We start from the raw sequence: 24,848 nt of genomic DNA, 5'->3' as shown, positions 1-24,848 counted from the left end.
GGAATTTAGATAAATAGTTTTTCATTTTTTGGCAAAGATGAAAAACTGTTTCTGGTCACTTAAGTAATTTATCTCTTTTTTGGGGAAATGATCCGGTTAGCTCTGCATAATCCCTGTAAACCACATTCTGCCGGGAAGGAGGCCATACCTCAGAATAATGAGCCCCCTTAATTGTAGAATTAATTTAATTTTGCAGGAATAATCAGTCATACTAATCTCCATGGTAACAAACGTAATTAAATTTCCCAGACTCAAATTTGGGGGTCGTCTCTTGAAGGAGTCACAAAACAACAGACGGATGTTTTACCACGAACCAGATATAGTAAAGTGTTTGTCACTTGTAGAACTTTGGATTAAAAGAAGTCAGTAGAAATTAGGGTTATTAAACTTTTAAGCTCCTAAGGTCAGGATGGAAGCAAAGTCTATAACAGAAAGCACTAATTGAGTAGGACTCCACTGATCAATACATGGCAGAGGCATATATGATTGTCAGTAGCTTATATTTACGACTTATTATATTTATACAATATATTAATACAATTCTATTGGTTGTCATGTTTAATACATTAACTATGGAAGGGGGGCATTGTGCGTTATGCTACATAGATGGATTGACAGATTGATTGATTGATTGATTGACAGATGGACTGATTGATTGATTGATTGATTGATTGATTGATAGAATCAAGACAGAATCAGAATGTATTTATTGCCAAGTAGGTTTACACCTACCTGGAATTTTCTTTGGTATGGTATATAGGTGCATACAATGAACATTTACGTCACATTTATTATGATGTTTGTTGCGGATGTGTGTCCCGTGCTCCCTCCCGCGCCCCGGGCACACGGGCACGCGCTCGCGGTCTTGCCCTCCTCCCTCTCAGCCAATCACGTCGCAGGTAAACACGCCGTTGCGTCATTGTTATTGTGGACATCGGCTCTTCCAGCTACTTCGCGCAGGTTTCGCCAGAGTTCACGAAGAAGAAGCTGCGCAAACAGTGCGGAGCCGCCACGTCCCACCTGCGACATGTCGTCCGAGGAGGCTTTACAAGGTGAGAACCAGCCTGTAGCTCCATGCTAACGTTAGCATGTAAACAACACACCACGGGCTAGCTGTGTGGGCGATGCTAAGCTAGCTGTGTGAGAGACGCCTGAGGTTTAAAGCTAACGAGAGGAGAAAGATGACATGTTTACTTGCTTCATAAGAAGTGGAGGCACAACTGTTAAGGGACAGGTTGTTGTTATAGGTAATAGATTAATTAATTTACTGTGCTATTAGATAGATAGATAGATTAAAACACAAGAACATAAGAATAATAAATATTGACAAATATATACTATAATATATGTAATATTTTGAGTATAGTGTGATAAAAAGACACAAGTAACCGAGGCATAGTGAAGCCAAATATAAAAACAGATTTAAGGATGTTGTGCTGAGTTGTGTGTTAGACACATCATGTAAAAGTGTGGTACAGCAGATGAATGTGTATGTTAAAAAAGGGAAAACAGTGCAGGAGTACGTCTTAGAAATACAAGACTAGAGATATAAATAGTATAAAATCAATTCAAGATAAACACTGGCAGTAATGGTGACGGTCTGTCAGCTTAGTGGAATGTTTGTTGTTCAGCTGTAGCCTGCGTGTTGTTCCAAGGTTTTACAGCCCAGTGGTATGACATTGCTCAACCAACTTGTTTTACTGTGTGTTTGTTGTGTAGGTTCCTGGGTCGAGCTGCATTTCAGTGGAAACGTCTCCCAAAGCTCAAGTCACCACGGAAGTCAGGAGCAGATCCCCACGTCAGGCCTGGAGGGTGACGTGGAGAAAATGCTGCTGGACGCACAACACGAGTCGGGGAGGAGCAGCTCCAGGGGGAGCTCCAAGTGCAACAGGTCTGTGGGAAAATCTGCTGGTTTGTCCCTGGTGCATTGTGCAATCCAGATGGTAAATGAGTGGTGTTCCAGAGTTGCATTAACATGTTGTTGTTTTCTTCTTCTTCTTCTTCTTCTTCTTCTTCTTCTTCTTCTTCTTCTTCTTCTTCTTCTTCTTCTTCTTCTCCTCATCAGCCCACTCAGAGCACAGACCCCACTTGTCCTGTGGAGGGGCTCAGAGGGAAACAGCTCACAGGTAGAGTTATATCTGAACTAGCGCTGTTTGATTAAACATATCAACAACTATCACAATATAATTTTCATAAAAAAATCGTTTTTTAAATGTTGATTTTGGTTCACATTCAATTAGGTACAAAACAAAATAGTCATGGAGCAAAACAAATAAATATGTATATGTGAAATAGTGTAGGCTAAAGCAATAGCTCGTTATGCTTACTCTCTTTACAAAGAACTTATTTAACTGACTACCATGGGGGCCAAAGATATATATATATATATATATATATCTGTGTTTATGTGTTTTTTTTAAACTTAATTTGAAAAATTACATCTCAGTTTTGTATTTGTTTATAATCTTTTTATATTTGTCCTTGCCCTTGCTTTTCCTAAACGTACCTATTCCCCTGTGTTCAGATAGGAGTTCAATATAAGACCTATATATTTGAAGTAATGCTTTTTCATTGTGCAAGCATAGTGAGGAGGTATAAAACATAATTAAGCTCTGATTTGTAAAATGTTTTGCTGTTTATAATTCTCTGCTCACAAAGTGAAGTTTATAACCACAACCTTCTATGAATCCAACTCTAATTGCCCCGTCGGTTTTATTTAACAGTTAATTTGATTCTGTTCAGCTCGACGGTATTTTTATATATATTTTGATGCTGAATGTGTTTCCAGTCAGATGAAGACTTCCAAGAAACAAGTCGGGAAGTAGAGAATCTGATGAAGAAAAACGCTGATTGGATCTGGGACTGGTCGAGTAGACCTGAGAACAATCCACCCAAGTATGTTCCCTTATTTGCTTACTCTTATTAATGCATGCAGTTTACATTTTTTTTTATTTAATTTGAGTAATTATTCTAATATTTCAGTCAAAAATGGGTAATTACCAAATTCTAATTACATGTTTGAGCCTATTTATTTTATCACCTGATTCATCATTTAGATTCACATTATTTAAAATGTCTGTGTGAGCAAAGGTGTCGGTGTGACATTAAACTGGTACTCTGCAATTTTAATGAATTCAAAAAAAAGAAAGATTAATGTGCTCCTCTGTAGGGAGTTCCTGCTGAAGCACACTAAGCACTCGACCCCTCTCAGCATCAGGAACACCAGCGTCATGAAGAAGGGAGGAATCCTCTCCGCTGACTTTCTGAAGCTTTTCATTCCCTCATTAATCATTTCTCACATACTTGCTGTTGGCCTAGGGTAAGCACCATCAATTAATTGCTCACTCGGGCCATTTTTACAGTAGCTCTTACTCTAAAAACACTTAATAGTCATCTTTAGATGCAACTGCAGGAAGATCCTTAAATAGCTCTTCAAAACCTGAATATGGGGCCATATACAATTGATGTATCTATGGAAATATAGACCTGTTTTCTTCCTGTTTGGAAACAACACTGATCCAAACACCTTTAATTGCACCAACGCAACATGAATAATTTAGTGTTAGTCCAGTGTGTGTCTCTGTATTAAAAGGGCACGTCAATTTGTTTGCACCGTGATAGATTACAGTCTCGAGTTTTGAATTCGGCTGGAGTGACACCACTTTATGTGCTTTTGTAAAGTGCTATTAATAATTCTTTGACCAATAAAATCACAGAGCAGTTGTTCTGAGTAAAGCATGATAAGGTGCACTGTCAGACAGGTTGCCATGGGCAGCAAAGGTTATTGAGCAGTCTTGTCTGCTAAGCACCATCAGTAATTTGTAGAGAAACACACCAACATGTCTCATTTTGTCGAGCACATACCTCAGCCAAGGCCCATCAGTTTAAATTTGCTGGATCTGGACTTTTATGTGAATGCACAACAGATTGCATTGATGTCATTCCCCTAAAAATGCTTGGCTTTTTCTAAGATCCATGCATTATTGATGAAATTGTTAAAATAAAACACCCCATCTCGAAATGTTTAAATAAGTGCGGACCAACTTTGTGTGGTTCTTTCTTGGCCTATCCCCGCACAAAGTTTCACAGAAATCCATTCAGTAGTTTTTGCGTAATCGTGCCAACAAACAAACCAACCAACAAATAGACCGGGTGAAAACACACCCTCCTTATGTAATACATGTCTTTTAAAATGTAACCCCTACTTTTTGTATAGTCTTCTTTCAGCCCCATTTCATTCTCTGCGTTTATCTTTCTTTTTTCAGGATATACATTGGGAAGCGTATCACCTCCCACAACACCTACTAAGTAGAAGTGTGGGGTCACCTTGATGTGACCATCTTGGCATGCCTTCAAATGGGAGCTTTTGGAAGATCTAGGGAGATGTGGCCGAGTGAATTGAAAGCCTCATGCGGCCCCTTGGAGAGTAAAGGATCTGTCTTTGCTGTCTGTGGCTTCTGACACCTGAACACAACACTGACCAATCATCTGCCGCTTGCTGGTCGTCCCTTGTCCCGACCTGGAGACGACTGCTGCTTCTTGCTCTCTAAATCTGAAAGTTAGGGAACTGATATATATTGTTTGCAATTGTCTTTTTTTTCTTACTGCAATAAGAATTCACTTGAGGAGGAATTTTCATTTAAAATTTTCCGATCATGGTGTGGATAAACATGTTTTTTTTTATTAGCTCAGAGTTTGAGGGACAGAGCTTTGATCGATTGCTCAAATCATGCGACTGTAAACTGCAGAAAATCAAATGTTAACTTTCTACGCACAACTGTGGTCCATTTTGTTCAACCTCCACAATAAAAGCAGGAAACACACATGTACTCAGTGGCCGCTGGTGATTGTTACGCACACAACATAGAACTGACTTGTCAAAGGAGAGGATCCCATGCAGATGAACACAATTAAAATTTTATTGAACTTTGGTCAAAATAATAAACAAGTGAATACATTGCCACCATGTTAGGAATCAATGGACAAAGACAATGCATTATTATGTGTTTGTTTTTAATGTCATCAGTATATGTATCGTGTAGTCAACTTTCATTTCGGCATTCACAACTACGGAGATAAGATCCACATTTGCAATACGCGGCTCAAATTTTGGGTGACATCCCTAATAATAATAATAATAAATGAATAAGGGCACATGTATGAGGCCTGTCTGAATTGTTCCTACTCGTTACATGATTAGGAGGCACTCTGTCACATAAACTGTACGGTGTGCAATTTTTCCTCTGTGTTTTTCATAGACAGCCACCTATAGCAGCAGTATATGAGGACATAACTATAAAATAGGATTTACAAATAATGCACATGAGGTTTGGGGACATAAACTTGTAGCTGTCACTGATCCAAGTAGGTATTAAGGCTGCAGATTCCCTTTGTCCTGGGCCCCATCTTGTGCCATGACGTTTCCGGCCTGCATCCTAAAACATGGTCAAAAACTAGAAAAGGAATCTCTCGAAACAAACACGTCATCGGTTGTCTCCAACAGTGGTTCTGAAACTGGCAGCCCCCCCAAAATCCTATTTCCGTCACAAGTTTGCTTGAGATCTGCTCCAAAAAAATTAAAAGACAGTGGTCTGACTGAACATTTTTCCACCTCTCTACAACATAAAAACATGCAAAGCAATAAACATGTTTTAATACATCTAAATTTAAAAACACATCTGTAGTTTTAGTTTCTTTTATTATGTGGATGACAAGGTGTACTTGAGTAGATACAGTGAGTGAAATTATGTCACCGTATTGACAGGGGAGGGGGTAAAGTAAGAGGGAGGGAGGGAAGAAAAGAAACAAGTCCACTTTCCAAATTCAGGGCCTCTTCCACCAGTAGTTTGGCCTGAATACATGACCAATGGGGGAATGTTACAGTTAGGCTTATTGGCCATTAATCCGTGCTTCAGAGGGCCCGAAATCTTTGAAATGATGTTACAACTCTGACAAGACGTCATTTTAAGAGCTTCCGAGAGTTCTGCTGTTAAATCATGAAATGAAGGCTTAAAATGTCAACACAAACACCAACGTTCAAGAGTTTGACCTCTAGGGAGTGCCATTCCGTCAATTAGACCCGAATTGGGCTTTCTGGGTCAGGGGGGCATGTTGATTGCCCTGGTGCCGAAGGCAAAAACAACCTAAGCTCAGACTCAAAATAAAACAGGCCTATGGATCAACCTCCTGTGGCAAAAAAAGTAGACACGTGCTTTCGAAATTCTTCACCAGGAGGACAACGAGGCTGTTTCTTCTTATACAGATAGACAAGTAGTAGGCTTAACTACACAGGTACGGTAAAAGCCCTATCCTCGGGAGCCCCAAATCTTCTAGTTGATTTTGTCCTGGAAAATGTACAAGTTGTTGGTGGCTGCCACAGCTATCACGTTATCTTTGGGGTGCCAGGCAGTGTGGAGGATCTTCTTGTTGAAGTCCAGGCTGTCCACGCTGATCTCATCCTTCTTCCTCTTGCCGCCGGTGGACACTTTGCGGGGTTTGAGCGTGGCCCGCGGTTTGCTGCTCTCCCGGGACGCCTCCAGCGTGATGTCCCGCCTGGTGTTGCGGTCGAACATTCTGAAGAAGTTGTTGTAGGAGCCGGTCATGATGGCACTGCGGGACAAAAGAGAAGGACACTGATTATCAGGACATGCTCTAAAAGGGCCATACATCAGATGTATCATAAACGTCATAGTGAGGGAAATAAAGGGAACACAGACCTGTCACTGCCATTCCAGCAGCACTCAAACTTGTCGAAGATGCAGTCGTTTTCATACAAGGAGCAGAGCTTACTGCGAAGGTATTCATGTACCTGAAAGAAAACAAAGGACTTGAGCCTCATGTCCTAAAATCACTAAATAAATAGACACACACAGAAGAAAATGTTCTGGTTTAAATAAACTGCTCTTAGATAAAGCAAACACACCTGAGGCAACTATTTTCGTGAGTCACTAGGAGCACACATGTCATTCACCAATTTATTTCCAATCTTAACCTTTTCATTTCATAAATGTGAATTTAATTATATTTGAAATCAGGAATAAACATTAACAGCTACAGGTACACAGCAACACAACAGACATTATTGTATTCTTTGGTGAAAACACAAATGTAGTCAAAATGACACTGTTGAAACAACCATTTTGTACTTTTCCACTTATATAAGATACATATAGCATTAATGAGAGCTTCTCTTAGTTGTCACCTGAACAGTTGCATTTGAAAGTCAAAGGATAAAAATGTCTATGCACCTGATACGTCTCCACTGGCCTGTTCTCCATGTTGAGGTCCCACACTTTGACGGAGAGGTAGTCACGTGTCATCATGTAGCGTCCGCTGTGACTGAACTTCACGTCCGAGATGGAGGAGATGATCTCAGAGAAAAAGGATCGGCTGCTTGGATCCTCTGGCTCCTCAAAGACTTCAAAAGAAAAACAAAACAAATCAAAAGTTATTCAAATAAATCCTCTCAGGATGGGGATAAAAAAAAAAAAAAAACTGAATGCAATCCCAAAACAAATTGCTTCACCACCAATCAAATAGTTAATTGATTAAACAGTGCAGTGTCCCAGTTGAGCTACTCACACTTTGAGTGCCGATCGCAGAGTGCCGCCGCTCGCATGTCACACAGGCGGATGGTGCCTTTGCTACTGCTGTACACAAAAACATTGCATTGGTGTGGATGGCACTCAGCAGCTGTGATTACTTCCGTCAGTTCCTCCATGTTGGCTGGCTTGATGTCTACAATATCTGGGGACACGCTGTTAAGGAACTTCCAGGCTCATGTTTCACCACGACACAGTGTAAAGACATGTGGACAACACATCTACTGACTCCTTTTTGGAGAGGGAAAAGGATACTAAAACTTCTGTCTGTGATTTCCAAGTGCCATAGATTTATTCTTAGGTCGTCTGCGGAGAGGTACGTTTCATGATCACTATTTACAGAAATGGAATTAATGTGATAGGTGTGCGCATTTGCAAAGATCCTCCGTGGGCTTGCTTCTACCATGAGATCCATTGGCATCAGCACTGGTACCTGGAAACATTCAACACGCACCGTCAGGCCGAGATTTGATCAAACCCCGTTAAAAGCCAGGTTCATATGCAAGATAGGTCACGTACCCGTAAGGAGGAGATTCTAAAGGGGTCTCTGAGTCGTCCATCTTCATCTTTCAGGTTGTAACCTTCGGCCCGTTTATCTCTTTCACTTATTTTCCACAATTTGATAGTTTTATCTGACAGGAACAAAGTTGGGAATTTGACAGGTTAGCCAACGTGACAGAGAGACACTTTGTTGTTTTGACGTGATTATCGGATTTTCAATAAACTCTTACCATTTGTCGAAAGTAGAAAGTGAGCAGCATTCTGTTGGGGTAGCCATCTAATTTTATTAATCTTTTCCTCGATTTCTAAACTTTTCAAGTAGTCAAATTCTGGCTCGTGACTCTGAAAAGTGCTATAGACGTTGTACTCCCCGCGCAGGTGCGGACGATTCTTGGACTGAAAGAAGAAAAACACACGGACAACGACAAGTGTCAACATCGTCTCTGCAAACACACACGAGTCCGGACGTGACTTGTGACATGACCCTGTGTGTGTGTGACCTGTGGGATCTCACCTCCTGTTCATGTTGGAATATCACTACTCTGCCTCCTTTGTCTCCAGTCGCCAGCAGCTCTCCAGAGTAGTTGAACTCCACTGTAGAGATAATGTCAGCTGGAAATGGACACACATGAGTCAGACCCAACAGCTCAGCTTCCTCCATGATGCTGCATCAAGCTAATTCATGTTCATATCAGGGGGCAACGTGACAAGCACAACACACAACACTCACACAACGCACAGACACACACCATTACATGTGTGAATGAATGAAAACACGCCTGATGTCACTCTGACAATTATTGGACGCAGCACATTGACGTCATGGACACGGTCGCTCCCCTTTAATAGCTTAGCCTCCAGCTAGCATACAGTGCTAGCTAGCGGTGCAGGCACTAAGAGGAGGGGGAAAGGGCGTTTTGTGCAGCCGATCCACAAACACACAAACACACTCACGACAACAGCGGCACTCGTACACAATCACACCCGAGCACCCAGCTGACGTGCACCACCATCACACCACCTAGCTAGCTTGCCCCAGCGATGTAGCCCCCCCCCACTTAGCCGCCAAGCTAGCGTTAGCCACGTACCTTCCGCAACATCTTCATCTATGGCTCCTTTCACTTGAGAGAAACACCACTGGAAATCATTACCTCCTGCAACCCCTGTGGAGGAGAGAGAGAGAGCACAGGGTCAGGTCGGGGGTGCGAGGCTCGGGCTCTGCTCGGAGGGTCTCCGGCAGCGACCCCCCCCCACTCCCGACAGCGACACAGTTTTGACAACTAGCACCGTTAGCTCGCCAGCGCTAGCTCGCGGCTAGGCTAGGCTAACTTGCAGTGTTCAGGGCCATCACACACACCAAGTGAGGTGGATCCTTCTTCTCCCCTCTCCCCCTTCACAAAGCAGCTTACCCGCCATTGCTTCATTTAGCAGCTCTGGCTGAACACCGCGTCCCACAGGCCGATCGCACAGCGCAGCTCTCCGCGGAGGGGCACCGATAGCATCCAACAATCACTGGGAGGAACTCGGCTCTGTCAGGGACCACGGAAATTATCCGTGATTTTTTTTTTTTTTTTTTTTTGCTTCCAAAATGGCGCACGGTACATGGAGGGATGACGTCATGCACACATGCCACATCCTGGCTGCTGCCTCCTCCATCCTCCCGAGCATCGCTTCATCAGATCCGCATCCAGCGCCTGTTCGTCCTGTTTTCACCTATTGACTCCGCTGCTGCTTTACGTGTTTGAAAAAAAAACAGCCGACATGTTTAGCCTGGTTAGAGTCAGTCCAGCTGTGCTTTGATGTGGGGGGTGGTGGGGGTGGCACGTGTGACACATCTGGGTGCAGGCATAACAGCTGTAACACAATAAATCCAGGACAAACCAAAACACACATGGAATAGAACCTCCTGGTTTTCTCATGTTTATAGGTCAGTTCAGTGTCTTACATGGGATCCGTATCATATGGATGACTGATGAGGTCTTAGGGATGAACTTGTGTTTACTACAATTTACAGGCATGATCAAACTTAGTTTTGTCTTTAAAAAAAAGCATTGTTTATGTTTTGTTATTGTGGCTGTTGGACGTGAAGTGAGCCTTAACCCCTTTAGAATATAGAGGCACCCAAGCTTTGTTTTGTGTGGTCGTAGGGTGACATCTAGTGGAGAGAGTGATGAAGATCAATATTGTTCTATTTGTCGTTGGCTCATGTTCACTGTGTGTTGCTCTTCTGTGAGATACAAGCTTCCTGCTGAGATCACAGTTTAAAGACAGAATCCAAAACATAGAATACATCACAAAGGATAGAAAACACAAATGTACATGTTATATTTAAAGAAAATATTGGGGAGACGACAATACGCTCACCCCTGAAACTCCTAAAGTGTTTTATGGACTCAAACACTTCACCCACCCTCAATCAGCATAGTGGGGAGAAGATACTCAGTGCATTTTCATTTGAGGGTGAACTATCCCTTTAAAGCTATAAGAACAATCTGTAGTGAAGAAGGATTCAATGAAGACAATCATGTCTAACCCAAACTTTTCTGTTTGAGAACAGTTCCAGAACAAATGTGAGAAATTTCATCTGAACTGTTGCAAACAGAACAGTTGAATTCGATATCTGGTTTAAATCTTTAATGGAAAGATCGTACAGGGTAGGACCTGTGAATTAATCTAAACTAAAATTATTCCGGGTTAAGGTCTAAACTTTACTCCAGGGGACATTCTCTATTGTACCATTCCAAAATGGGATTATGTAAGGGATTGTCACTTTTCTTTGTGGACATTTCACAGTACTGCCAGATGCTTGTTGTAGTTTCTACCCATTTAGTCAATTTGGCTACAAAGTCTGATTCATCACAAGTATCGTATTCAAGTTAAAATACAACTATTTAGTTTCAGCGTTTGGATTTTGACATGTAAGGAGTAAGACTTCAACAGCAATTCATTTATTTAACTCTATATCCTGTACAGGTCTATAAGAGAAATGTCCTGCATATAAAATCACTTATTCATTGGTCATTTGAGACCTCTTGTAATTGAGATTGAATGTAATGGGTTTGGTCCCTTTTCTTTGTATGTACACATCTATTTGTCTATCTATCTATCTATCTATCTATCTATCTATCTATCTATCTATCTATCTATCTATCTATCTATCTATCTATCTATCTATCTATCTATCTATCTATCTATCTATCTATCTATCTATCTATCTATCTATCTATCTATCTGGTTACATGTTGAGTATTAGTAAATTAGAAAACAAACTTTGAAGAATGCGCTGCTCACAATTTGCTTTTTAAAATAGTATGCATACTCCACGTACACATACTTTTTTGGCACAAAATAAACATTCAAAAATAGATGTTAATGCCGTGCTAGCTGCTTTAAGTCTTGTGCTTATTTTTGTGTAAACAGCGCTCCCTGAAGGGGGGGGAGTTGTCAAGAACTGGGAGGAGATGAATAACCCACAGGGGCGGATTGTGCAAATAAATAAAGTCACATTGCAAAATAATAAAAACACAAATTCTGATGAAGTGTGAGAATGTTTAATATCTGGGGCACATTTCAGTAAATGAAATAAAAAGAGCAGGAATGCTGCACTGCATTTTCTTGAAGAGGCTTTCAATGAAAAAAGTCAAATTACATCCTATATCTGTGCAGCTGCTTATTTCATCTTTTTTCTACTCTATCTTTTAACACCACAGTGACTTGAAAAGCGTTCATCAACAAATAATACTTTAAACCAAGCTCTGGATCAATACCTCGTACTGATGGTGTTATGTACATTGTTCTTTTATTTGTTCTCAGAGTCTGCAGATTGTCCTGGAGGTGGCAAATAAAGAGAATAAGGATGTTGTTTGAAAGAGCGGGACCAAATCTCACCAAAACCTTCTCTCCGGTATCTCCCAGGCTCCACATCCCCCTCATCACTCACTCAGCGTCCCTTGGGGAGAAGCAGAGCAGAGGCCTGGAGGTGAGCAAGACTACAGTATATCTATAGATCTACACTCTCTGTGTATATACTGTATATATATATAAAGGTGGGTAACTTGTGCCTGCAGTATTGGTACGTAATGTTTAAGACTATTCATAGATAAGAACAAGCATGCAGAGGAATATGTTATAAAATTATTGATAGTGTTGAATTGTGACTTTAAATGCCCTAATAAGCTTGTATATTGATCCAATTTGTAGTTAAATACGTGGAAATGTAACCTTAAATTAAAATCGATGGCTTACAAGTGTTTTGTGAAACCGTCATTATTGTAAGAGCCCTTTAAAACACCATTGACTTCTCCATGAGTGTATTTACACACAGCGACAAATGGGTTTACAGTGGTTTATACTTTGGAGCTTCAGCCTGTAAGTGGAACAAAATGATGAAACAGTGTAGATTTTATTTGTTGGATTCAAAAAGTAAGAACTGGATGTGGTGTTTGTCAATTTTTAGTTTTTATTCAACGATATGTTATCATACATTTCTGTGTTAACTAATAGTATACAATTAAAAACAAAAGAAACTGCGTTCACCATGATAATGTGAAGGAGAAACCTGAGTCTTGGGCCTAATTTGTGATTTAATAAACTACACAGCCAAATGGTTGTATACATTCCATTTTTCATATTTTACACAAGTGTGTGTAGAGTGAGTGTGTGTGGTGCTTTGCCGTAGCTTCATCAGGTATAAGGAGAGGTGTTGACTTTATTCCGAGCCTCCAGTAACACCACTGACTCTGATAGTTCCCCATCCCTGTGGGAATTCATTATAAGACAGCTAGAGGCTGCTTGTGGATGGTTACTGTGCTGCCCGTATGTTAACTTGTCGCTATCGCGCAAGGCAAACATGTGGTGCAGCTGCTTTCTCTGGCTGTGGGCAACCTGGAGAGATTGATTGGTGAGCCTTCTGTTTTATCCAGGATCAGGGCCACATTCAGTAGACACGGTGCCTCCGGAGAAGCAGCCATTTCCCCCAGAAAACATGGCTCATTACCAGCACAGACAAAATCAAGGTATATTGACTTTTTAACATCTTACAGCACACCTATTCCTCAGCCATTAGACAACAAGCGTTTGTTATCCTGGAAATCTTTCCTTTGTTTCACTCTCATGCAACTAGAGCCAGATTTTTAGCGTGAGTTCATCACGTTCAAGTTTCTGTTTGATAATGACCTCATCTACGTGTTTCAGGTTGGATTTACACACAGAGGCGTGCACATAAATACACCCCCCCCGCAAACACAAACACACACACAGACACACACACAGACACACACACACACACACACACACACACACACACACACACACACACACACACACACACACACACACACACACACACCCTACCCCCCATCAGACAGCTTTTAACACAAACCATTGGCCAGTGGATGTGTCTGCTCTGCTCAGGGGCATAAGCTCTGTCCAGACCCTCGGTCTTAACTCACACAAACAAACAAACACTCACAAGCACACACACACACACACACACAAGCACACACACACACACACACACACATACGCACACACACACACACACACACGCAAACACTGACGCACACGCACAAAAAAACAGAAAAGACAAACACAATCAATTATTCAAGACTCTTGTTTTGGCCTATGTGTTTTTTTTCTTATTATTTCTGTTCTGTTGTTTCTATAGCATCCTCTGGCAAATTAAGCGCCAGGAGCCCCGATGAGTGAGATATGAGGCCCGATGACTTGAGGTCTGTGTACGTCTTTGTAATTTAGATGGCACGGCATAATTTGCATGCACAGCCTTCGACGTTGTGTGAGGGAGATTATCCTTGCGGCTTCCCACAGCCGAGGGTTGTCAGAGACCTGCTCGGAAGACAAACCTTTGCCTCCTTGTTTATTTCCCCCTTGAGTGGAAATTTTCCGTGTGGTCATCCGGTGTAGTTAAACCTCACACTGAAGTGCCCAAGTGATGAGTGTAAATAGTGCACTGTCCTTTACTGTTTTTTTTATTACTTCTATGTCAGTTGTAGCTCTCTAGTAAGCCCTGTATACCCTCATATGTAAGACACAGTGTGTATCTGATATACAGGAGGCTGCTTCTTCAGTGTGCATATGTGTGCACTAGATGGCACTATGGCACTTATTATTCAATGCCAGTGGATGATTTCAATTTTGGAGGATGAGTGTGTGCTGCTGACAGAAGGGATGATCACAAACAGCTTGTTTTCCCCGAGCTGATGTCGATGGAATCATGAGGAACCCCATATGCATTTATTAATTAACTATTTTGACCTTTAAATACAAAGCAATTGTTTCAACTTGTGCAATGGGAAGGGACACGTATATGAAAACAGAATGGGAGTAGTGCGGATTACCAACGTTTTTCACTTTATCTCCATGAATTCTCTGACTTGACAGATGCAGAGAATTTCCTTTAAAGGCTTAAGTGAACTTCGGAGGAAAAAATAAAACCCGTACCCTCCAGAATCAATGGAAACAGAGAGGAATCACATTGAGGGGATATACTGTATTAGAAGTGACTCCTCACAGCAATGATGTCCTTGTAACAGATCATATTGTAAATAAGATGGGTTAAATTGCACTTGTAGCTTCCCTTCAAACAGTCAGGCTATTGTCTCGGGGGGGAAACCAGAGAGTGCCGCAGACTCTTCCTCTAATAACGACAATGAGATCCCAGCTCATAACATAGGCCTCCACTATATAGAACAAGTATTGGGGGCTTAGCAGCTAATAAAGTGGCAAGTCTTCAAATCCGTGTCAGAAGAGCACAGTGCCACAGGGACCCTTCATAACACTTGTATGTGCAGGTTCAACTGCAGTGTAAAGGTTACACATCCACATTGTACTGATCTAACCTGATGAGTTGCCGTAAGCCTCACAAATTTCAAGGCTGCGTTTCTTATTTAAAGAAGCAGAACTGAATAATTCTCCGGCTCTCTGAAGGATGACAGGCGCAGACGAGAGCAAGGAATGAATGTTTGAGACAAAATCTATTGTGTTATCGTGTGCGTGCGTGGAGCATCGACACGTTTTTTAAATCTATTTGTTCAATTTTTTAAATGAACTTCGCTTTGATTTGTTTTGTATATGATGAGCCCTTTTTTTTTTTCAGAGGTTTTTCTTCTCGTCAAGGTGATTTTATTTATAATATGAACAAAAGTGGAAACACATATCAGTTGGGTTAATTGAATCACACTGCCATTTGAGTTCACAAAACACAGTCTCAGTAATTAGCCCTGATTGCCTCGTCTGTTCCATAAATGGTCTCCCCTGCTTTCTCTCAAGTGAACCTGTCCTTCACTCGAGCACAGACACTCCTCCAGCATTTCCACCCACTTTGTTTGTGGGTCTTTGATCCACCGTATTCCAGTTAAAGTTACACCCATGTGCTGCAAGTTGAAACTTTCAGCATTGTTGCTCAGGGGAACCTTATACCCGTGGCGCCTTGTGCTTTTGTCCTTCCCTTTAGCAACAGAACTCTCCTATGGTCCCGGACAAAAGACTACTCACGACACCATTTTATGATCTCTGTGATGATACCGTTTCCTTCTCTTGACTCGCATGTTACCTCCGTCTGCTCATCTAATCTGAAATGTTAACGTCAAAAAAAAGAAAAAGAAAGAACCATTAAATGCTCTCTCCGGAGACACAAAGGACGATGGAGTAAGAGTGGAGACCTCCTTTATTCTGAGATGCATTTTAACGGCAAACAACACAATCTAAATCTGCCCCGTTTTCAATACATGCACAAGACAATAAAAGTGTAAAAAAAGTAATGTCGATAATTGAATCATAAAAATCAAAACTCTAATTTCATCTTTTTTTTCCAATTATATTGATGTGCACCATCAGGTGGACTGCACTCATAATGCTCTTTGTGTACAGTGGCTGATTGTGTTTGTGCACACGTGTAAATTTGCTTGTATGTGTACTAGAGTTACACACGCTTGTTGAGTCTAATTGCAGCGACATTAAAAACCATTTCGTACGACAACAACGTATGAAACACTTAAAGGCGAGAGCAACAAATACGATATATTAAAGCAGAGTGTAAAGTGCTGCCATGTCTTGCCTCTCCAGGCTGTCTAATCACTATGTGAGTGAAACATTCATGGTACACTAGATCAGTTCAATATTTAATTTCTCAACAAAGACTACATGATGGAACAGATGCTCAAACTTTGTATGTTTCTCAGGAGAGCAAAACTCACTTTCGTGGAAGCTATCGGGTACAGCGATTCTGATTGTGTACAAGCTTTGTGTTGACTTCTCTGGGCTCTTCACCTATGCACCAAACACACAGTCACGGATGAGAAACATGTTCAAACGCACCAAGTGTGCACTGTGAGTCACTTCTCAAGCCTCGGACTGAATACATCAATTGTTTACATCCAGGGGCACTGGAAAAAAATAAAAGACCCACATTAGTGATGCACCAAGTTGCCCTTTGCCTCCACGTCACATTTCAAGTGAAAATTTGACTTGGCATGTTTGCATAGGATTTCTTCATCTCCCCTTTAAACCCCTATGGGTGAGCTGAAGGTGAGGGGAACTAAGATTATTATCCCCCCGTTTCTCTGAGGAGCTTTTCTTTATGCACACCCTCACAGATGTCGACATTTGGTTAGGCGGTGTACATAGAAGCCCCAGATTATCTGCGGCTTCGGGAAGTCTGTTTAGCTAAAGTTAGGAGCGGTTACTTTCCTGCACCTTCCTAATTACCCTGGAGTTTTGTGACATGTGCTTAGTCATACATCTGCATTAACGAGCGTGTGAGGGAACCAATATTGGTGATTGAATATCGCCGTCCATTCAGAGCCACAGTCGTAATGATATTCACGTCAATAGGCTCCACTTGTGCAGACCTAGTCACAGGAAGGGTAGCAGATGGTGCACTATATGTCATAATGCTATAAAATCCAACAGGAATTGACAATTGAAATCCCACCCTGGAGTTTGCCTCTTTTAGCTCAGGCATAATCTTCTCAGGATTTCAATTGCAAAGTCAAAGAGAATAGTCTAGCACATGGGGACTAGTTATCTGGGGCAAATGCGGTCTAAGGTTGACAATGCAAAGGCTATGTTTATGTGCATCACACTTGCTATACTGAACGTTTCCCAGCGTGCAGGAACATCCTCCCCTGAATTCTACTCCTCTTCCCACGTCCCAGCGCTGCCGTGGAAAGTAGGCCAAGTGAGCACCAGGGCGTTGCTTTTTTAAGATGATCAGTTTGTCAGTGTGTTTTTGTGTGTGCTCGGGACAGCTATTCATGTGGCTTGACTCTGTAGAACAAAGAGCAGCATTATACAATTTGCAGCACTTCCAATGGCAAGGAAAAGAGGGAGAGGTTGGAGAAAATAGGGACAGGACAAGCGTGGATGAAACAAAGACAAAATCTGGCTTGTACTCTAATTCATTTACTTCCTCTTTTCCACCTCTTTGTTGCAGCAAAAAGGTCCCCTGCCAGTAACACTCCTCTGCAGGATCACACTATACTGGAGCTGGCGTGGATTATTTTTAGCGATTGCTGTGCAGCTTTCACCTTGACTCTCTCCGTCTTGACATCATAATTAACATTTCTGTTAATAGTAGCACAGTTCAACATTAATAAGGATCTCTGGCTAAAATCAAAATGCAGAGTTGGAACTGGGTTGCTCTCGCACTGCTCACATTCAGCAGGAGACACCTTGCCAGGAAATCTGCATCTCCTTGACGATTGGCATAATCCCTGTGGAAGGAAATTAGAGGCACTGATGCAACATGTTGGAAATATACATTTGAATGTGACTTGAGAGTTTCCCTGCAGGTGGGGCAGTGGGGCTTCATGCAGTTGAACTGGCATCACTAGGGTCAACGGGGCAAATTGAAGTTCTCCAGAGTGCTGAGGCAAAAAAAGGCTGCAGCCCTCGTGCACACGCACACGCACGCCCACCGCCGGACCCAAGGTTAAAGCTGATGACTCCGGGTTTTTTTTTTTTTTTTTTGGAGGCCACGTCTTCGCAGGATGCAACATGTGCCCGCATCATGCCCACTGATGAGATGTGTAAATGACCTTTCGGAGGCAGATATTTTCTTTCCTTCTCTGTGGAGTCTGGTCGTCCACATTATGAGTTAATATGCTGCGATTCAGGGCTGAATAATCAAATTCACCTCGCTCCCATCAGCGCCACTGAGAAATGTGCAGGCGGCGCGATAACTTTCTCTTAAATACAGAATTTCTGATGGGCCCACAAAACAGTGTTGGACACAATCGAGACGGGGGGCTGCTGCTGCATGGGAGCGAAAGGTACCCTGGGTATTTGGTCATGTGTATTTTGGTCTAAATTTCCAGGGGATATTTTAGATGTTAATAGCCCTGAAGTGGTCTCGGTTTCTTATTTAATTTCTCTCGCCTTCTTTAAATGTAATTCGCCCACAGACTGCGCCGCGAGGCTCTAAACCGGCGCAGAAACTCTCTCATCATTTCCACAGCAGAATGGAAATGCAAATTGTGCGCACGGGCAATGCCCTTGACAGAACTCACCACTGCACACAATTAACATGAGCACTCAGAAGTTAGTGACGAAATGTGAGGTCACAGCAGCTGCGTGTCGTATATTATGGCTGGGCTGAATTGTTATTCTGTTTATCATGCAGCCCACAATAAACGCTCCAAAAAGAGTGGACTCCAAACAAGAATAATAATAACAATATTATTAATAATAATTATAATTATAAAAATGTATTTATTTTGTGCATGTGAATGTAAAACACCAACCTCCACCCCTGTCCTTAATATTGTATCCCAATAAATATGTATTTTTTATTAAATCTAATTTAATTTTAAATTCCTGTGTGCGTTTTTTTTGTTTTTAGAACACCCCTTGCAAATATGTATTTTAATTATTTGAGATAATTAATTCTGCAAATACAAACAATGGAAAAATATTTTTTTCTACTGGGGCTTCATGAGGGTAAAGGGTGCATTCAGTGGGTGTTGGACAAACCCTATGCTGTGATTTAGCCATGTTTAGCCACAGCTGCCTCACATCGCCACAATGATCTCAAGTGTAACCAACGAGGGGCGCTGTCCGTCTATCAGCTCAGCAAGCAGGAGCTGACACGAGCAGCCCACATGATTGATCTCATCACTCGTGGCCGTTTGTGTTTTACTCCTATAATTAAAAAAATGAAGTGTTAAGTGTGTTTTAATGTGATATTTGAATGTGTCATATCGAATTCCGGACGTGCATTTATTAGGCCCAATAGTGTATAAAGCAGCGCGTGGAAACAAAAGTTTGTAAGGTGGGCTTTTATTGGAAAAGGGAGACAATTTTCACATTAATTTAATTTCAGAAAATCCAACACATTTTTTAATATTTTCTATTTTATCCAACTTGTATGAAAAACCATAGAAAATATTAAAACACAACTACATGTTTGCTTTTAAAATGCAGCTACAAGTGACAAGAATTTAGAAACAAAGGCTGTTTTCTCTCACATCGTATTTTTTCTGCACGTTATCGCACATGTCACATAAACAAAAAACACACATGAATAAATAACATTTTAAGTTCAGCCACCTTCTCCCAAGTTTTGAAGGCAGACAAACAATAGAATTTACAACGTTGCGTGAGTTGCAGTAAACAATAAGTGGGCTGTCTGCCTATTTGTCCCATATGGAATTTGAAATGATGCGTAACTGTAGGCGTATTTGATTAATATTTCATCGAGAAAAGATCACTTTAAAACAAGCTTCTGTGATGCAGCCGTGAGCGAATAAACTTGCGAGGTGGCTGCTAATAAGGTTTCTGCTCCTTTTTCTTTATTCCTTTCTTTTTTTTGCCAATCAATCCATTAGGAAACAATGCAGGTGAGCATATAATGAAAGTGTTTGTCCCAGCAAAGTGCATCGATGGACAGCTGGGCAGCGGCCGGCTGATTGACTTTGCCTTGACATCTGGGAGGCCCGCTGGCCCCTGGCACGCGTGTAGGCTGATGTCGCCATTTACATGCAAATTTAAGGAGATCATGAGGGCCTCGCCCCGTAAATTCACACAAAAAAGAAGACGTCACCTTCAATACGGAGGAGGCTCGTTCCGTCGAGACGGGAGGTCTTTAAGTCACCGTGTACTACATTTTTATTGGGAGCCACGCGTCCCGAGGAGTTTGGGTTTTTATATCGCTGGACAGGTCCAAATCTGTGGGGGTTCAGTCATTGTGGCCAGTGAATAGAGGCATGAGATACCAGGCCCCTGTGTCATCAGCCGGTCATTTAAACCAGCGCTGAGCCCAGTGCGCACTGCGCGTAAAGACGCACAGATCAGGCACAAGCAGTCTGCACTTGTTTCCCTGCCTGTCACCCATCACTTACCTCCTGAGAAACACGGGTTTCATGAGGGGAAAATGGGAAAATGTGACTATGAGACCCCCCTAATTCCGCGCGCGTGCGAGGTCCCCCACGCACGCGGCCACTAAAACCAACGGGGATCAGCGTCTCCTTTTTATTTTGATTCTAACATTTCACCTAATGATGGAGAGCGCATTTTCCACGGTGTAAGCCCACCACGCAGATGATCCCACAGAATGAGCTGAGACGGATTCAGGCTCCGCGCCTCAGTGTGCGCAGCAGCTGACTCCCTCTCTCCACGTCCAGATGGCCCCTGCACACAGATTTGCATTCATTTTCTCTCTAATATCTTCTGAAATAGCGGGGCAGCTGCATTTGTTGTCAAATACGGTTTAAAACTCCCTTTCAGGACAGCATCGTTACCTACGTGACGGGTGTGGGGATCCATTTTCCCTCTCCAGTCAACAGTATCAGATCTAAGAGGATTTGTCTCAAAGTCTCCTAATTTGATAATCAGATTTAAATCGCCTCGGTGCGTGTAATCAGGGGTTAAGTTCTAATAAGCGACTTGAAACAGTGCAAAAAATAAAAAAGAAGCAGGGTGCAGTTCTGTGCAAAAAAAGATATTTACAATCTCTGCAGAACAGACAAAAACATTTAAAACATGAATGTCCACTGCTTTTATATAAAAAGGATAAAGATAATTATTTAACAGAGGCCTATTTTGAGTTTTGCCTCTTATTTGTTTATTTACCAGAAATTAAAACTTTTATTTTTCTTAAAATATAAAAAAAAAGTTAAAAAATAATCCTCACTCTCATTTTGTGACTGGGCAATTTGGCAATAGATTGTGTAGAGGTGAAAGCAACAGCTTATAATTCACTTATCTTTGGCAGCAGCTATTAACCCTCAGCACCAGCTAGATAGATTGCTCAGGATATAGCACACATCTCTCTTCCTCGCACCCTCCTCCCCTCTCTCCCTCCATCCTCTCCTCCTTTTCACCACTAATGAACCGGATTGCCTGCTTGTCCCTCTCGGACAGAGTCGGACATGTAAGGCATCAGTTGGCTCTTTAAAAATGATTAAGATGTTTCTGATTATTGCAGATTTTTTTTTTAATATATACACACAGGACGTGCTTGAAATAAAGAAGACACACAAGCTTTTCCTGGAAGTTTGTTTAATGTCATGATAGACATGTAATGACTCTGTTGTTTAAAGAGGTCAGAAGATGTGACTTCATGTTCAGTGAGTGACTGATCACTCCTCACGTCAATAATATGGACGCCGCGAAATTAAACCCCTGATTCCTCCAACTCTTTATATTTCATGCAGCACATAAATAAAACGAGCAGCTCCGCGGTTTTACAGCCACAAAACAAATGGAAGTCATTGATAAATGCTCGGTGCAAAGTTGACGTGTATTAATAGATGAATAATCACGTCTGATGGCAGAAATCAGCCTGATGTGAATCACCTTTTAATCACAGACAAATATAAAAAATTAAAATGAAGAGGCTTCAGCGTGCATGGAGTTAAAAGTGCACAATATAAAAAAAATGTATATATAAAAAAAAAATGAAGATGTGCCGCTATTGAAATGTGATTTATGGCGTGTGTGCCAAGTGATGCTTTCGATACATGAGTGAACAAACAAGTAATAACAGATGTAATCGAATAAATATATCAACACGGCTAATCACGGAAATTGCAAATCATCAGGCCAGCTAAAAAAAAAAAACAATCAGCAATAATCTTTGAATTTTAAATTATTATTACTATCATGTATATTATTCTTTTTTTTCCGTCTCCTTCCTCGTTATGTGCGATGGTTACAGCCGATTTTTCCATATTGTTAAAAAAAATCAAAACTCACCACATATAGGGCCTAAGCAAGAAGGAAAGTGGAGCGAGTGAGTGCAGCCGAGCCGCGGCTGTTTGGGGCTCTTACAGGAAGCGTCAGCGCGCCAAATATGGGCAAAGCCACGCCCCCGGCCGCGTCACACTCTGACAGCGCCTCTCCCGTGGGTCTAGAGTTTTGGCTCCCGGGAAAGATTTCAGTCCTCGGGGAAAGAGGGCTTAGTTTTGCATGTTCCCATCCATCGTGCACGACGCGCAAGGGCCCCTTCTCCACCTCTCCTGTGACCGAGGAACACCTCCACTGGTGATCAGCCCCAGCCCGTGTTTGTCTTGCGGAGCAGCAGCAGCAGCAGCAGCAGCAGCAGCAGCAGCAAGCAGCAGCAGCACCTTTTCTGCAGGAGTGGGTTTTTTTTTTTTAAACTCAACAAGAAGTCCTGAAGGTTTTGGATGCGGGTGCTTCAGGGATGTGGGCACTTTGAGAGCAGCAGCATCATCATCACCCGCGCGCACCGACAACTGATCCATCGATTTTTGCTGTGAATAGCACGAAAAAAAAAAGCACAAGAAGAAGAGAAAAGACCTTTTTAAAAAAAAAACAAAGCAAAGAGGAACACTAGCAAAAAAAAAAAAAAAAAAAAAGAGAAAGCGAAAGAACCTTGTCTATTGAACAATTCACTTTTGCAGTCTGTGGATATCGCTCTAACTAAGTGCAGCACTTTGAGAATTGTTCACATCGGACGGAGCGAAGAGGGAGGCAGGACCTGTGGACCGGGTTTGTCCCTCGCAAGTGTGAATCGTCTCGGCTGCTTATCCCGTGACAACAGCGACTCACCACAGCAAAAAAAGAAGAAGCAACCCTGAAGGATAAACACGCTTGGACGTTTATTTTTTTCCGCTAATTTTCGCAGGAGGCTTCCACGCAGATTGTCCTAAATGTTTGGGATTCAGGAAACTATACCGCGCGGGGGGACGACGATGAAGGAGGAACCGCTGGGTGGACTGAACTCGGTCCGCTCCTGGATGCACACAGCTGGGGTGGTGGACGCGAACACAGCCGCCCAAAGGTACGCATGCCAAAAGCATCTGATTTTTCTCACGCATTCCCTCCTCATCATATCGACCCCTTCAATCCCCTGAATACTCTGTATCAATTACGGTCTCCCAATAAATGCCCCCCCTTCGGCTTTCTCCCCTTCTTTCATTACATGAGATTACCCATTATTGTGACAAATCAAGAAATCTCTTCTTCTCCTCTTCCCACACCTCCCCACCCACCCTCACCCTCACCCCATCCCTAACCCCGACAACGTGCTTGTGCATCTGCAATGTTTTCCTCCAGCTTCTCTCCCTGCATCACCTCAGCAGCTATCCCCGGTGTCCGGTGCTTAACCGAGATGGTCTCTTGTTTTCTCCCCGCAGCGGTGTCGGCTTGGCACGGGCACATTATGAAAAGCAGCCCCCGTCCAACCTCAGAAAATCCAATTTTTTCCATTTCGTCCTGGCGCTGTATGACAGGCAGGGTCAGCCCGTGGAGATCGAACGGACAGCTTTTGTGGACTTTGTGGAGAAGGACAAAGTAAGCGGGGCATTTTTTTTCAGAAAACACGCGTGCCTTTTCCTGCAAAAAACATAATCAGCACATGCATTCCAAAATTGTAAAGCTCAGTGAAATGGCAACGGGTTATTGAGGGGGAGTCACGTGTAATATTGATTTATTTAAAGAAGAAGAAAAAACAGAGAGAGAGAGAAAACAGTCAATGCATTGATGACACAGTCGTTTCAAACAGCTAAAGGTGTTCCTCGTCTTTTGCAACAATAAATATAAAAATATACATTTCCAAACACCCAGACACGTGCTAATGACACACACAGTTGTTGATGTTGATTTTCTCACAAACTGTTTGTCTTCTGCAGGAACCAACCAGTGAAAAAACTAACAATGGGATTCATTACAAACTACAGTTATTGTACAGCAATGGTGAGTTGAAGTGTCCATAATATTTCCTGCAAACACCGTTAGTTCACCTGCATGCACAACGCCACCTTGAATAAATATGTATATACTCAGAATAATATTGCCATTGAAAAATAATATTATTATATTAATAGCACCGTCTGATAATTCTGCAAATGCACTAAGACCTAACTCTATATTTTGTATTATGTGTTGCCAAACTTTTTATTTTTCTTCCGAGGACTTTCTCTGCTATTTTAATTCATTGCCTGTAATTCCTCAAAATTCTCAAGTGCTCCTGTTTTCTGTTTCCTCTCCTCCACTCCCTCCCTCTCTCTCTCCCTCTCTCTCTCTCTCCAGGCGTCAGAACAGAACAGGATCTTTACATACGGTTAATCGATTCCATGACGAAGCAGGTAAGCTGCTGTTGTGCACTTTAAACGCACCGTGCAACTCTGCTCACATGCACTATTCACTTGTGCAAAAAGAAAAAAAAGCTAAACTCCAAACACACGCACGTTGCAAAAAATGTCATCACACCGCTGAGATGCAGACACAAAATAAACAAAAATAAATAATCTGCTGTTGAAAATGTAA

General features: G+C 42.0%; 3 protein-coding genes across 15 annotated transcripts in view; 2 read left to right on the top strand and 1 right to left on the bottom strand.

Annotated features, from left to right (window-relative positions):
* Positions 1-937: 937 nt before the first annotated feature.
* Positions 938-4,829, top strand: bnip4 (BCL2 interacting protein 4). The gene is made up of 6 exons (XM_061086782.1): positions 938-1,052; positions 1,720-1,891; positions 2,066-2,126; positions 2,789-2,895; positions 3,170-3,319; positions 4,266-4,829. The coding sequence occupies exons 1-6, from the start codon at positions 1,028-1,030 to the stop codon at positions 4,306-4,308; spliced, it is 558 nt and encodes a 185-aa protein (XP_060942765.1). The 5' UTR covers positions 938-1,027; the 3' UTR covers positions 4,309-4,829.
* An 852-nt stretch (positions 4,830-5,681) lies between these two features.
* ppp2r2d (protein phosphatase 2, regulatory subunit B, delta) lies at positions 5,682-9,655 on the bottom strand. The gene is made up of 10 exons (XM_061086781.1): positions 9,512-9,655; positions 9,191-9,265; positions 8,617-8,714; positions 8,333-8,498; positions 8,121-8,233; positions 7,857-8,034; positions 7,582-7,746; positions 7,248-7,417; positions 6,717-6,808; positions 5,682-6,609 (listed from the first exon to the last, which is right to left on the bottom strand). Exons 1-10 carry the CDS (start codon positions 9,516-9,518, stop codon positions 6,330-6,332), a joined length of 1,344 nt encoding a protein of 447 aa, XP_060942764.1. The 5' UTR covers positions 9,519-9,655; the 3' UTR covers positions 5,682-6,329.
* Positions 9,656-23,230: 13,575 nt separating this feature from the next.
* The window catches only part of ebf3b (EBF transcription factor 3b), a 68,017-nt gene continuing 66,399 nt past the window's right edge, over positions 23,231-24,848 (top strand). For all 13 annotated transcript variants that reach the window (XM_061087334.1, XM_061087335.1, XM_061087332.1 and 10 more), the window contains exons 1-4: positions 23,231-23,361; positions 23,717-23,873; positions 24,212-24,275; positions 24,612-24,667. In XM_061087334.1, the coding sequence (XP_060943317.1) occupies positions 23,231-23,361; positions 23,717-23,873; positions 24,212-24,275; positions 24,612-24,667 (408 nt within the window). The remainder of the gene's footprint in view (positions 23,362-23,716; positions 23,874-24,211; positions 24,276-24,611; positions 24,668-24,848) is intronic.

This window comes from Limanda limanda, chromosome 15 (genome assembly GCF_963576545.1).
Source record: "Limanda limanda chromosome 15, fLimLim1.1, whole genome shotgun sequence".
In the NCBI taxonomy this organism is placed as follows: Eukaryota; Metazoa; Chordata; class Actinopteri; order Pleuronectiformes; family Pleuronectidae; genus Limanda; species Limanda limanda.
Note: the sequence above shows the minus strand (reverse complement) of the source record. Positions and strands in the feature narration are given on the sequence as shown.